This window comes from Podarcis pityusensis, assembly GCF_964106645.2.
Source record: "Podarcis pityusensis genome assembly, chromosome: 3".
In the NCBI taxonomy this organism is placed as follows: domain Eukaryota; kingdom Metazoa; phylum Chordata; class Lepidosauria; order Squamata; family Lacertidae; genus Podarcis; species Podarcis pityusensis.
In genome coordinates, this window is record NC_138026.1 from 63299733 (window position 1) to 63315641 (window position 15909).

The 15909-nt window shown below is 41.7% G+C and overlaps 1 protein-coding gene across 4 annotated transcripts in view; it reads left to right on the forward strand.

Annotated features, from left to right (window-relative positions):
• The window catches only part of PHACTR2 (phosphatase and actin regulator 2), an 88825-nt gene that overhangs the window by 27413 nt on the left and 45503 nt on the right, over positions 1-15909 (forward strand). Inside the window, exon 1 of one of the 4 annotated variants that reach the window (XM_080998569.1) lies at positions 4890-5079. The exons of the other annotated variants lie outside the window; for them this stretch is intronic. Coding sequence (XP_080854695.1) covers positions 5037-5079 — 43 coding nt within the window. The 5' untranslated portion in view covers positions 4890-5036. Of the gene's footprint in view, positions 1-4889; positions 5080-15909 lie in introns of those variants that run through there. 4 annotated transcript variants of the gene reach the window in all.

The following is a 15909-nucleotide window of genomic DNA, read 5'->3' on the forward strand; positions in this document are numbered from 1 at the left end:
CCCCAATCACTGGCTGAACATATAAATATAGTTTAAAGTTTTGTTTTGTTTTATAAGTCAGAGCCACCCTTCCTTGTTGCTGCGAGTATTTCATAATTGCCATGGAATGAATGTCATGGTTAATAAGAATATCATGTTTGACTTTGGGAATTTGCTACAGAATTGTGACCAATTAGTAAAGCATTAAAATGTTGGAATTTTGCTGATGGCCAATATTCTGGAATGAACGCCAATCACAGACCAGTTTGCTAGACCTGCATCATGACCACAAAACTATTTTTATTCAGAAATAATGGCTTTACGTGGTTCCATAGATCTATATGTCTCTCTCACACAAGCAGTTCTAAATAAATATCATTGGAGAAACAATACAAAATCTGTCTGGTAGCAAGAACAAATATTTATGGAATGCAGGCCACCATTGTGTTTATACTGCACTCAACTGTGACATAAAATGATATAAAACAGGAACTTTAAAAATTACATCTGGCATTTTGTCCTTTAGCGTACGATACCAAGCACCAATTATACTCCAAAGTCTTGATTTAAGGTCAGGAAGGATATATATATATTTTTTAAAATGAAACATATAACCTGGCTTTTGTCAGCAGAGTTAAAATGGCTGGATACTGATGGTTTAAGAAAGCAGAATAGACGAACAAACCGCTTAGAGGTTTTACGTACAATTAAGTAACATCGAGTTTTTTTCTTAATAAAATAAAAAATAACTAGATATGATCATTTATTGTAGACACCATATAATGGAAAGCAAGCAATATAGGTATTAAAAATGTAAGGGGAAAAGGGATGAAAATCACAACACTGATACCTAGTGCATGGAAAGTTCCGTTTCAAAAGGAATTACGGTAATGCAAGTTCCTGCTGGATGTCCTCAAATTCTGGAGAGCTGCTGCCAGTCTGTGTAGACAGTACTGAGCTAGATGGACCAGTGGTCTGACTCTGTATAGGCAGCTTCCTGTGTTCCATTTACATTTCTTTTACATAAGCTAGTTGGTATAAATGTTGTCACTCTGGATTGCTTACCAAAACTCACCTGTAAATAATTGTATTGTTGCATATTTTGTTTTCCTTACTTTAATAAGTATACAAGAAGGAAAGTTCAACAAACCCTACTGGTAATATTCAATATTTATTTTGCTGTGTGGTGTGACATAGTGCTTATGTAATTTTTGTGTGAGTGTTCTCCAGTGTATTCCGGTGTCCTGAGAGTGACATTATGAACTTGTTTACTTGCCCCCAGTGTTATATTTTGGCATTGCTATTCTTCTTATGTAACTTTTTCTATTTCTTATCACAATACAGACAAAAAATGAACCCTGCTGGTGGTACACAATAAGAACCTAATACAGTGGACGCTCGGGTTGCAAACGTGATCCATGCGGGATTCACGTTCGCAACCCGCAGTGGCGCATCTGCGCATGCGCAAGTTGCGATTCGGCGCTTCTGCACATGCACAAAGCGTGATTTAGTGCTTCTGCGCATGCACGACCGCCGAAAACCGGAAGTAACCCGTTCTGGTACTTCCGGGTTTCGGCGGTCCATAACCCGAAAAAACACAACCTGAAGCGTCTGTAACCCGAGGTATGACTGTACATCAAGGTATTTAATAGAAGCAGCCGCTGAACAGTCTTGGCATTTTTATGAGAAATCTTCCTTTTCTAAAATTCTCAGGTGAAGTCACTGACTAATATGATATATGCTGTTTTGACCTGCAAATAATTTTATTCATATTCAGAAGCACAAGTAATTTTTTATTTACACTTCTTTTGGAGTGTATACTCCCTGTTCCTTACACTTTTAAATTTTTTTAACATATTTTTGCTGCTATGGACATTATTATATTATTAATAGCCAACATAATGTAATTATGTTATAGAAAAACCCAAAAGCATATAGTTTAACATAAATTATATTTTGGATTTGGATTTCATATCCCGCCTTTCACTCCCTTTAAGGAGTCTCAAAGCGGCTAACATTCTCCTTTCCCTTCCTCCCCCACAACAAACACTCTGTGGGGTGAGTGGGGCTGAGAGACTTCAAAGAAGTGTGTCTGACCCAAGGTCACCCAGCAGCTGCATGTGGAGGAGCGGAGACACGAACCTGGTTCCCCAGATTACGAGACTACCGCTCTTAACCACTACACCACACTGGCTCTCCAGTATGATGTATGATGTATATGATGTATGATGTATGATGTATGATGATCTATGGATGTAGGTGCCACTGTACAAGAGATTAGTAGCCTTTTTTTTTTGAAAAGTGGATTTCATAGACGTATACCAACTTGCCCATAATGTCTTATAAGAATTCTTTTTTCCATGCCAAACTATTTGCTGTTTGCAACCTAATCTGTTTTCATGACAAAATGCTTCTCTAGACCAATTAAGATGGAGGGAGGCCTTCAAGACATACAGGACCTGCTCCTTGGACATCTAAGGTTGAAGATGAATATACAGTAATGTGAAAACAGAGCTCGTAAAGAATTCCTAACCTGATAAAATGTGAGCCTGGCTTCCTCTTGTTTCACGACTGAAACGACAGATGTGCATACCTGCATAGTGAGTGCTGGATCAGCTACTTGGCTTGCCCTTCAGCTGATGTTTCATACACTGTCTACATTTTTCTTTTGCTTTAAAAATAATTAAATTTATTTTAATTTATTTTAAAGATTTTAAACACTTTCATACCAACTGAACATTGTGAGGGTAGTTTACATATTTATTAAGACAGTTGATAAATATGTCATAGAGATGTATGGGTGGGATCTTTTCCCACCTCCCAGTGAGGATTTGTTGGCATACATTTGTCTCTGGAGAGAATGGAGGACTGTGCCTTTGGGGAAGTGAAGTTAAACTGTTGGAAGGTTACAGCAGGGGTCAGCAAACCTTTTCAGCAGGGGGCTGGTCCACTGTCCCTCAGACCTTGTGGGGGGCCGGACTATATTTTGGAAAGGAAAAAAAAAAAGAATGAATTCCTATGCCCCACAAATAACACAGAGATGCATTTTAAATAAAAGGGCACATTCTACTCATGTAAAAACACCAGGCAAGTCCCACAAATAACGTAGAGATGCATTTTAAATAAAAGGACACATTCTACTCATGTAAAAACACGCTGATTCCCGGACCGTCCGCGGGCTGGATTTAGAAGGTTATTGGGCCTTCGTTTGCCTACCCATGGGTTACAGCGTCTGCTGTTGCTATAGAGACAGAGACAGGAGAGACATGTTTGTTGCAGCTGGGGCAGATGAAGACATCAGGCTGTGATGCTACAGCTGCATCATGGTGTTTCTTTTTTCCAAGGAAACTGAAACCCCTGGAGTCTCTTGCCACTTGGAGACTGGGGTGCCTGCAACCATATTTTTGTGAATGGCTGAGCAGATTGGAGGTGGGAGGCTCTGGCCAGGTGATGGCCTGCTACTCTGCTTGGCAGCTCAGTGTGAAACAGATTTTGGCCCCTGGGAGATAAGAACATGGAAATGGGTGCTTAACTTGCGCTTTATCCTGTTAGATTTCTAGAAGTGGTTTTACGTCATGTGAAATAACATTTATATTAAATAACCCCTTTTAAATGGCTGGTGAAAATTGTTTTGTTTACTTTCCATATTTTAACCAAGAAGAAAATGAGCATAATTTTAAAGGACAGAGGAACTTGTTCTTAATATAGACTTCCTTTTTATTAAGCGGAGAAAATCTATGGCTACACTCTTTATCCACTTAGCTGGGAATAAGAGCCATTGAAGTCATTTGTATATAATTGTGCAGTATATATCCTGTTACAACCTGTACTGGAAACAATTTGCACTGGAAACTATGAAAAGATGCTTCCTTTGTTCCCAAGACACCTGACCACCAGACAATAGGAAATGAAGCACAGAACAAAGTTATGCAAGATACAGAAGTAATTATTTGCCACTAGATTAAGGTACAAAATCCAATTCAAAGTTACAATCGGATTTTTTCTAGAGAGGGTATGAAACAGCTTATGGAATTAATTTTATATTTTGCCTGCTGTCCAGCACCAGATTAGCAAAGCAGGTTTGGAAATGTGTAAGATGCATTTTCCTGAGCAATGCAGTTTGAACTTTTGTATGCAAGGAAGTGTTGTGACTCACCTAGTGAAGACACGAGTACCCGTTCTCTCTCTCTTTTTTTAATTCTAATGCTGGAATCCCTTTGTGTTTCAGTCCCATATCAGTTCCCTATAGGAGCTTATGCATGGTGCAGTTCAGGTCCCAGACACTTGCTCAGATTTTAATCCATTATTCGAAAGCACAATGCTTTATTGACGGAACTGTAAATTAGTCCAAAGGTGCAAAAACACAGTTTTGTGGCACTGCAAATTCTTTAGTATTTAAGGCCCAAAAGACACTTTACTTTTGCTGCAAGAGGCTAGGATACCTACCTCTGTAGAGGAAATTATCTAACCTGTAGCAGCAGCTAGCTAGCTAGCTAGCAGAAGCGCATGAAACCGGCCCTCTAAGGTCGGAAAACTGAGCAGGGATAAGCCCCTTTGGGGAAAACAAGACCTTTTTGCAAACTTAAATGCCACGACTAAGTACTTTCCTTTTTTTGTCAACCGAGCCCTATAGGGTCGTTTAACACCGAGTTCTTTGTGCGAGCAGCTTAAAGCCACACACTGCAACTGTTGTGGCGCCGGATGATCTCGGCGAGGGAGCCTGGCGTGGCTGTACCAGCTCGGGGCTCTCTCCCTTTGGCCCGAGTTAATCTGCATAGAGGAATGACAGGCATTCGGCTGAGCAGGAGCAGGCTGAGCTGGGCGGCAGCAGCAGCAACAGGCGGAGGGAGGAGCAGGAGGAGGGCTTAGCAACTCGCGCGCAAGGGGAGGCAGCAGAAGTTGCAAGGAGGAGGCTGCTAATTGCAGCGAGCCAGCGAGCGAGCGCCGGGAGAAGGTGCCATGAGCCCTCGGGAGCTTCCGTGGGAGAGGAGACCTTACCGAAGGACCGAGAGGGTGGCCTGATTGTAGGACCCCCGGCCCTCTGCCAGGACCAAGACATGGGCCAGACGTCAGTCTCCACTCTCTCCGAGCACGCAAGCGGTGAGTGCAGCGGGGGAAGCGGCGCGCACGCAGGCAGGACGACTCTCCCTCCCCACCCCGCAAGATTGATCGTGTTTCCTTCGCAGCCGGGAGAGAGTCTACACCAGCATTAATGTCAACCAAGTGTTGCTTTCCGATGCTGCTGCGCGACAAGCAGACCTTCTCAACTGTACTATACAGGTTTCTTTATCCAAGGAAAAGTAGAATACAGCCTCTTTGGGGGGCGGGGGTCTAGCAAGAGTTTCTCTTAAAGGAGCAGCTTTCTTTCTTTCTTTCTTTCTTTCTTTCTTTCTTTCTTTCTTTCTTTCCCTGCCCCTCCCCTTGAAAGGAACGGCTTGGCTTGGCTTCATGTCATTTTGTATTGCCTCTTTTAATAATAATAAACGTAATAAAAATTTTAAAAAACAACAACTTTTGGGGAGGGTTAAAGCTATCCGTGAAACGCATAGTTCTGATTCTTTCGATTCCTGATTTTAAAAACAACAAGAAGAAGTAAGAAAACAACTGCTTTTTGTTGCTGAGATTCGCAGCACGTAGGTCATAAGAGTCTACGCCCAGCTTCTCCTTTTACAAGCTTTATTTTGTTACCACAAGCGTGGTTTCCTATCATGCGTTTGCACTGTTAGTGTAGGCTCGGTGGCTACACATCTGCTTTTTTGCACATTCCTGTCCCCTTCCCTTTTGCACTGTTGTATTTCTGGTTATTAAAACTTAGAAATAAAGCTAATGTCAACAGTGTGTTGATTTTTTAAAAAGCCTTAACAATGGTAAACTATGTAATATTTTGTTTTAACACCCCCCAAAAAAAATTCAGACGTAGAAGCTGATATTCTAATAAGAAAATGGGGAAACAGGAATCATTAACTTTTTATTGAATATATGTTGAGAATATTCAAGTTATTCAAAGGCAAGTTTTTTTAAAGGCTGTACTTGATTTAAATTGCTGTTCAGTAATCTGAAATACTGTTCCGTATCTGAAATTTTGAAATGTCAGCACACAAAAGAGTTCCATTAATTTAACAATGTATCAGCTAGTGCCTGCTAAGATAAAAGATTGCACATGCAACCTAAATTGATACCACAAATGTTTAAAATGTCTTTTAAAATTGCAGTGCCATATAAGAACTACCCCAGTTGTTTAAGTTTGAATCTGTGTGTGCTCATCTTACTGCTTTCCATAGAATACAAATGCTGCCACAATCCAGATAACTGCATGATTCAGAGCAACTAAACACTTCGCATATTACCATTAATGTAGGTACACTGATTTTTGAACAATGTGCACACAAAGTTTGGGTGGCATATCTGCATTTTGTGTGTGTACTGCATATGGGATTTCCCATCTCTCTTGCATACTGTCCCTGCATTGGCCCTAATTCATTCATGTGTGTGGCAGAGATGTGGAAGAACAGGAAGTGTAGGTTGCTTGTGTTTCCTGTTTCTTCCTTGACATCACCCTGTCAGGTGTGAGTGATGAAATCTTGAATAATGTATGTAAATCAGCCCAACTTGTCATGCCTGGTGTGAGTCCTTAAAACAGTAGACTCCTGACTCATATGGCAGTTAAGAACACTTTGCCACTTGGCATGGAACAGCCTTTCTCAACCTGTGGGTATCCAGATGTTGTTGAACTACAGCTCCCATCACTCCTAGTTAGCAAGGCCAGAGCTCAGTAATGATGGGAGTTGTAGTCCAACAACATCTGGGACCCACAGGTTGAGAACTGCTGGATTAGAAGAAGGGAGGCAGCTATTGAAAAGGAATGCCAAAAGCACTGTTGGGTAGGCATCAAAGGAGAGTTCTATTGGGGCCACAGAGACCTAGAATCTCTAAATATTTTCCTTCTCTGATGGCAGCTTCATGGTTACTGTGTATTGCTTGTCATTGTACAGCACCCAACTGTTTTAGATGCTTTATAAACAATATTATCTAATATGTGTGTCTATAGTGGCCAGTTTAAACGCAGATACCCCTCCCTCTGTACTTCTTGAATAGGGGAGCAGTAAGGAGCATTGTGTCAAGAAGATTTAAGTATTAAAAAAAATTACAGAAAGCTTTTCAATCAAACAGTTTATACCAACAAATCATTGATATAATTTTAAGCCTTCCCCCCACCTTGATTTGCAAATCCACATTTCCTGGAAGAACTAGGATAAGGCAGGGTGTGTCAGGAGAAGGAGGAGTCCAGATACACTTCCTTACTTGGAATTCTTCCAGGGAAGCTGAGAGGAAGGGGGAAACCAGAATGTCTGTGAGGGGGCAATTCTTCTCCCTTGCACAGCCAGTCTCCCACTCTAGTTCAACATACACTTAGGAAAAGGAAGGACAGATGGAGGGAGTTTTTCTCCCTCTCTCGTACGGACATCCAACGAAGCTGAATGTTGGAAGATTCAGAACAGACAAAAGAAAGCGCTTTTTCACACAGCACATTGTTGAACTGTGGGATTTGCTAACAACAGAGGCAGTGCTGCCCAACAACTTGGGTGGCTCTGAAAGAGGATTAGACAAATTCGTGGAGGAAAAGGCTCTCAATGGTGCCTCTACCTTCACTGTCAGAGGCCAGTGTGCCTCTGAATACTAGTGGCTGGGAACCGTAGGAGAGAAGGATGCTGTTATGCTCAGGTCTTGCAGGCTTCCCATAGGCATCTGGCTGGCCAATGTGAGAACAGGATGCTGGTCTCGATGGGCCACTGGCTTGATCTGGCAGGCTGTTCTTATGGGCAAGCTGTTGGCAGCTGCGGACCAGGCAACTCTCTCAAGAAGCCATAGTCAACCTGTGAGCTCCCAGTTACCAATCTGATCTACCACCTTTGCCTTTAATCATGCTTAGATGTAACCTACTTGACAGCTGAGGACATTGGCCCTCTTCTAAGTAAGATAGGCCTAGATTTTCAATATAAAAGAAGACAAATCCTACAGTGTGTCCTACTTGCTCACCTGGTAAAGTTTTTTTGTGACATACATCTGTTTGTCTAACAGGTGTGTTTCAGATGCTTTGTCTAAATCATAAAATCTGTAACATTTTATAGCTGTCAGTGCGATGAGTGGTCCTCGGATAGACTGTTTGAGTGTGGTATTTCAGCTAATCAAAATTTTAAGCTTTTGAGAACTGCTGGATTTGAGATGGCTAAAGGGAAACCACTACAAGGGTGATGTCTGTTTTTAGAATGAAATATCCATAGTGTGTTCAGATATCTGGAGATAGCAAAGCAAAAGGAGCTGTGTAAGTGGGCACAAAGGGGACGTGGGTGGCACTGTGGTCTAAACCACAGAGCCTAGGGCTTGCCAATCAGAAGGTTGGCGGTTTGAATCCCTGTGACAGGATGAGCTCCCGTTGCTCAGTCCCAGCTTCTGCCCACCTAGCAGTTCGAAAGCACGTCAAAGTGCAAGTAGATAAATAGGTACCACTCCATCGGGAAGGTAAACGGCGTTTCCGTGTGCTGCTCTGGTTCACCAGAAGCGGCTTAGTCATGCTGGCCACATGACCCAGAAGCTGTCTGCGGACAAACGCCAGCTCCCTCAGTCTATAGAGTTAGATGAGCATGAAACCCCAGAGTCATCCGTGACTGGACCTAATGGTCAGGGGTACCTTTACCTTTAAGTGGACACATAATTTGCTGCATGTCCTGATCCTTTTGCACAGAAGGCGGTAGATAGATTGTGCAGTGTGATCATCTTGGGAGGATCAGTGTTCAAAACACCCATTGTTCTAGGTGCATTTTGTAACACGGAATTTCATTAGTGCAAGCAGTTTCTGAGCTCTGGGCACAGTACTGCGCCTAAGATTTCAGATTTAAACTGCAGAGTGGAAGGAGGGGAGGACCTTTTTCTGCCGCCCCACTTCCAGCTATTCTCTGAAGACTGGAGAAGAGACCCTCTTAAGTATATTAGAGGGGGTAGGCAGGGGACAGACTGGACCCTGTGTAAAATGAACATAATATTTTAGCTGCAGTTCATTCATTTTCAACTTTTATTCTTGTTATAAAAAGCATGCCTAGACATTCTGTTGTTGCACCCATTATCTAGGTTTAAGGTGCCATTTAGCTCCTAGCTTTCATATCTCAGTTTCCAACACTGGTGAGGATATCTGTGTGTTGGGCCATAAGGACAGCCACATGGGTATAGGGCTGTGCTGCTAAGAAACTGCATGTTAAGGAACAAAAACCTGTCTGTGAAGGAAGAATGTGTTCAGTATTTCAAGTAATAAAATGCAATGACAATTTTCAGAGTAGGATACAGTGAAATCCAGGAAAAAGAAATTATGGAGTAGGACGTCCATGGGCAGCTTTGAAGCTTAAAAGAAAACCAAGTTTTTAAAGACTTCTACAATATATATTAGATAATTTACAGATCTCTGGGGGCAGGACCAAATACAGGCAACTTCTGTATTTTTTCTGTATGTTTTGATTGACGTGCGGTCACACACATGCATACACTGCAGAACCTGGAGGTGATCCTAAAACGTCACTAAAAAGGCAGGGTGGAATATTTTATGCAGGCCCCACTGATGTGTGTGGAGGTCTAGTATGTAACCTCCATGCAAAATGAGGATTGCCTTTGTACAAATTCAATCTCCCATTTCTGGTATCTTCTAATTGCCTCCCGACCTCCCACCACCATTGCTTGCGTTTGTATTGGTCATAAGCTATGATAAATTTCCTCAAAGTGCTTTTCTTATATTTACCCCTAGATGTTTTGAGATCATCAGAGTAGGTGTGCTTTGAATGCACCTGTATTCTGAAATGAAGATGGCAGCCATATCCAGGAACAGGTGCTGGTTTTTGCCTCATTGTAGAATTTACTTCCAAGAGAAGCCCAACAAGCTAATTTTCTACTCTGTTCCAGAAATGGCTGGAGATGTGACTCCAGAGGCAGGGTTTTCTAGTTAGTATACTGTCTTTTTTTTTAAAAAAAGATAATGGTCTTTGACATAAAGCATATGATTCTGTGTTAATTGTATTTTTGGTTGTTTAGTTACAATGCTTACCTGTAAGTTGCTTTTGAGAGCTTCAGGTATAACGTAAGATATAAATAATCAGTCAAAATATTCAGTCAAAAATATCTAAGAGTTTTGCATAACTTACTCTTCTTCTTGTGTCCTTTCAAGATACTATGTTTAAAAGTTTTTCTAAAGTTAAAGGATGTTGGATGGGTTAGATACTGTGTTTTTCTCTTGCTTACTAATATACTGTATAAAGCATGCTTGTGGCCTTCAAAAGCTTCAAAGGAGTAATGCTCCGTAATAATTCTTCACAAAGTAATGCTTGGATCCCTTGGAACTGGTCATTTTGATAACCAAGCCTTTTTATTTGTCAGGGTGTTTTCTTACTGGGAAGATGGGACCAAAATATGTTTCCTCTCTCCTGTAATCAAATAGTTATTAGCCCATAGAATCCTGCTGTTGTGTTTGGCAGTCAATGAAGGCAGTATCTTAGGTCAAAAGCTAGCTTGGTTTTCAGCTAGTTCACTCTTAGATCTCCTGGGGTTGGGGACTTCCTGTTTATGAACATAACAAAAGCATTTTTCCTATGTGCACACAGAGGAAGTTGGTCTTATGCTGACCGAGTACAGTAATCATGTCACTGACAGCTACTTACAAATACTGTAGCAAAGGTACTCCTTGTTTTAGAGAAACAGTAACAATAATTACCCCAACAAGTGAATACTGTATTGGTTGAAGTTGCATAAAAATAACACAAATGCTAGAGAATAGATAAACTGGATACATCCTAGGCCTCTACTATAATAGATGATAGTAATACTGACAGAATAATTCAGATTTGGCCCCTAGATAACGGCTTCACATATCTGTTCCTCCATATGTTGTACCACAGATTGTGGATATATTTTTGAGAGCTATACCTATAACAGAATATCTGTGAAAACTTGCAAATAAGTGCATATGTTTCAGGTCTGATTTTGGCACAGAATCTGGCTTGGTCTTCCTGTAGGAAGAAAAACACAGAGAGTGTGATCCTGTTGATTCTTTTGGACTCTCCAGTGATTTTTGATAGAGCATGCAATCTTTCTGTCAGAGTTTGCTATCCTTTCGGAGATGCTGGATGTGAATTTTGAACTGACAAGTAGCTGGTAAAAAAATTGGAAAAGTGTGTATCTGTGCACCTGCTTGTGTGTGATTATGTGGGCCTATCCCCACCCACTTTTTGAATTTGCCTCCCAAAAGTTTTCCATGGGGAAAATATGGCTCTCAGTCTCAGCTCATAAGAGGTTTTCTAGCCCTGGATAAATAGGTCCCTTTCCCGCACTGGTGCTCTGCTCAAGATTTCACGTATTTTTCTTAGTGGAGTTGGTGAGAAATAGTCATTGAGAAAAATAGGTGTTCAGTTACCCTGACCCTCAGTGCATGTAAAGAATCAGAAAGAACTACCAAATGGTGAAAGCATCTATGTTGCGTTTTCTGATGAGGCCTTAGGAAAGAAAGTTTAGAGGAAAACAAATGGCTCTTGCCAGTGCCTTTGCTTGAGCTCCTTGAGATGCTTTTGTGATCCGTTTTGATCTTTGGCATCACTATGCAGTGGATCAAGATTTCCTAGCATTGTAAGATAACATGAGCACCCATCATGAAAATCATTGATGTCCTTACTAAATTGGGGTTGATGGAGAGCAAGGAAGAACTGACTATGGTATTGCAACATCTGCTTTTTGTACTCTATTGGATTTACCAATGAGTTTCAGGTCTTTTTCTGTGTATGGAATAGGGGTGGGGAAACTGTAGCTCTCCTGATTTTTGTGGATTACAAACTACCATTTGCCATGCTGATGAAGGCCCCTGGGAGTTGTAGTCAGCGACATCTGGAGAACCACCCCCGGTCAGCCACTGCTAGTATAGAACATACCGAGTGAGAATAATTGTTGCCAGAGTTCAGTTGCCTTGTACTGGCACTTTGACACAAGAGTATGAGCACACACCTCATAAGTGTTTGGCTGAAGCAGCACATTAGACAGTCAAAAAACTATTACAAGAAAAAGATCTCTGTAGCACACACACAAAAACTCCTGTTTCTCTGTATTTGGGATTTTTGGTGAGCTCCTTTCTGCGTCAGCTTGTGATTTCTGATGTTATCTGACCTGTTCTTTAAGGAAAATCGCACTTCTACAATACTGTCTTTCCCTTGATTATAAATAAAGCTCATAAGAATTCAAAAGTACAGTAAACAACTTTCCATTTGTCACAGTCATAAAGCCAATAGGTATACTATCACAAGAGTACTGTTGGGAAAGAGACTGAAGCTACTTTGAGCCTGATTATTGATGCAATCTAAGATATCAGTATGGGCAGGACAGGGACAGCACAGGTCAGGAGCACATTTACTCCCTGATGTTTGCCCCTGACATGATTGTTTTTTGGCTATGCATGCAAAAAGGCGAATAAGGGATGTTCCCGACTTTCTCCTGATGAGGCTCAATCTAATGTCTTTGCTTGCTGCCTCCCTGCTATATGCATTAAGTCTCTGGAGCCTGCTCCTGGCAGTGTGTTTATTGTGTGTTGTGGCCCCTTCCTGTGGGTTCTCTCCACCCTTAAATTGGGTCTTAATGCCTTGTGTGTGCGCTCTGTGTGTTTGTGTACACTCTCATTTATTGCCTATGTTCTGTGCTCCAAAATGGTGGTTGTAAGCAGTGCAAGGAGATTCAAACCTGTGTTTGTAGAACTTGGAAGTAAGGCAGTCATTGTTTGCTGTGACACTGGGTGTGTTGTGTCATCATTTTAAGTACTGTGTGTACAGCGAACCTGGGATAAGTTGCCATCTTGAGTTCCTTGTCTCCCTTTGTGTGTGTGGGTGGGCATCATGTTTGGCACAGACTACGATTGGGAGGCTTTGGTGATGCTGGTGGGTGGTGTCTGCTATTTTAATGCCATTTTCTGATTGTCTTTGTTCCTACTTTTCAGCCTCCTCCTCGGCTGAGTGAGTGTAGGATACAGTGATGCCCCACTGGCACAGAAACAACAGCTTTCCTCCCTCATATGTCACTGGTGCATAGGATTGCCCTGCCAGCATTTTTGAAACTTTTCATTGATGCATTTTATTCTGCCTTTGAAATCTATGGGATTTCAGAGGACTTCACCCAGTCAGGGTAAAGGTAAAAGTAAAGGGACCCCTGACCATTAGGTCCAGTCGTGGCCGACTCTGGGATTGCGGCGCTCATCTCGCTTTATTGGCCGAGGGAGCCAGCGTACAGCTTCCAGGTCATGTGGCCAGCATGACTAAGCCGCTTCTGGCGAACCAGAGCAGCACACGGAAACGCCGTTTACCTTCCTGCCAGAGCGGTACCTATTTATCTACTTGCACTTTGACGTGCTTTCAAACTGCTAGGTTGGCAGGAGCAGGGACCGAGCAACAGGAGCTCACCCCGTCGCGGGGATTCGAACCGCGACCTTCTGATCGGCAAGTCCTAGGCTCTGTGGTTTAACCCACAGCGCCACCTGTGTCCCCACAGCTCAGGTAGCGAGATATAAATAGAAGTCTATATTCTGGGGTGGAGAACATCAGGCCTAGGGGTCAGGCACAGCCCTCTAGGCTCCTCTGTCTGGCCCGCAGGACTCTCCCTAGGCCATGACCCCACCTCTCTCCCTTCCTTTGTTCTGGTGTTTTTCCTTTCAATATTTCACCAAATTAAGCTCACACTGTTGCACCCCATATTTATATGTTTGAAGGCAGGACTACTGAAGTGTTAGTATGGAACAGTGGCATGCATACACACATCCCTTCTCAAATTGGACACATTTCTGGTACATAAATTCAGAGGAGTGTTAATGAATGGTAATCTGCCTGTGGATTCTGTTTTGACTGTGATGTCATAGAAAATGAGTGCAATATTCCCTTGCTGCTCCACTCTGCAAAGTGCTGCTAGCAGAATACATTTGTATGTGTAATGTAGGGTTATGGATTTGGCAAAGGGGATATTTATTTGGTAGGCTGCTGTTGTAGTTTTAGGGTATAAATTGCCAGAGTTTCCAGGCTACTTACTTAAAGCACTACCCCCCCCCCCAAAAAAAACCCCTGTAAACTTAAAAGGAAAGAAATAGTTGACAGTGTGCAGAAACAGGAATAGAATCAGATAAAGAATGTTTTGCAAAATACTGGTGACTAACCTTTTGTTAGGCCTTGATGGGTTTAAAAATGTCACCAACCACTCCTTTTTAAATGCATGAGAAAGATAAACTTACTTGTTCGGAAGCAATTTAAAACTGTATAGTATAAAAATAACTACTTCTGGCTCCTGATTTTTTAAACACATGTTTCTGTGAAGCAGAATACATTGCTATAACTTGGGAGTTAATTTATTTTATTTTAATTATGTGCTATAAGCCACTTAAAAATGAGAATATGCTGAAACATTGCGGGAGAAAAGGTTAAAAAAACAAAAACAAAAACCTCATAGATTCAACAGCTTGTTCTTTCCTTTCATACCAGCTTCTTCGTTACTGGCAAGACACAGAGAAGGTATTTGCAATGAAATTAAAATCACATCTCTGTTGTCTCCTTAACTTTCTTTCTTTCTTGGATCAAATGTCTATTGGTTGGTGAGGGGAATGTGCAAGGTTCCAAGTCAGTACGGACCAGTTTGGTTCACATCAGCAAACCAAACATTTCCTCAACCTAACTGATGCGTACCTGGCCTCCGTTGTTCTGGTCAAAATAAAATAAAATAAATTTAAATATATTATATGACCTAGCATCTGGGTTTTGGTTTATTGTGGTCGCCTTCTTCTGCCAGTGTACTTTCCCCAAATTAATCAATTAATCAATTAATTACAATTGTATACTGCCCTTCATCCGTAGATCTTAGGATGGTTTACAGCATAAAAATACAAGATAAAAACACAAAATACATAATAAAAACAAAAACTCCCTCCCCTCTCCCCTTCCAAAAACACATTTAATAGGGCATAGGAAGTTAATCAGCCCAAGGCCTCTTTAAAGAGGTCTGTTTTCACCTGGCGGCTAAAGGTGTATAATGAAGGCACCAGCCAAACCACCCAGGAGAGAGCATTCCACAGCCCTACATATAATACACTGCAGTAATTCCTTAATGCTTTAAATATTCCTCAGTATGAGATTTCTCTTATGATCATTTAAGTATGAGGGCATCTGTTTATGATCTGCCACTGTCATAGCCCCATGCATGACTTACTTGCATGTAGGGCAAAGCCATGTCGAATCAGGAGTGGGGTCGTGTTTTTAGCCTCACTGTCGACATCCCATCTGCTTTTCTCTTGTTGACCACACATTGCACATGGTTGTCTGTCCTTGTGCCTCAGTTGCGCAGAGGACCCACATGTGATCAAGAGCTCGCTCACACGCTTAAGTTTCTTTACAGCCAGCTGCATTGTCGGAGAAATCAGATGAGATGTTGGAGACAGGGTAAAAAAGCCTAGCCTTGCTCCTGATTCAGCATGTTGCCCTACACATGACTAACATATGCATAGGCTATGCCTAGTTTGGTGCCTAGAGAAAACAAATGCCAGATGGAACATTTATATTAGGAAGAATTCAAGCGTTGATAAGATGAGTTCACACATTCAAACTGCAAGCATGAATCACAGTGTAGTGATCCAGCCCAGATTGTTCCTTCTTGTCATCCCCCAGCTTGACTTCTGTTTTAGCAACTGGTAATGCGCACACACTTTCTCTTTGAGGTATGAAAATGTAAGATCTGCACTGTACTTTTGGATTACTTGACAGTAAATTAGGTTCACCTGTAGTTCTTTTGCTTTTCCACATAAAACAGGTCTAAATGGATTTTCCACAAGATAAGAAGTTTATTCTTACCAAAATAAAATTTGGCTTTCCATCCCCATTCCTAGCA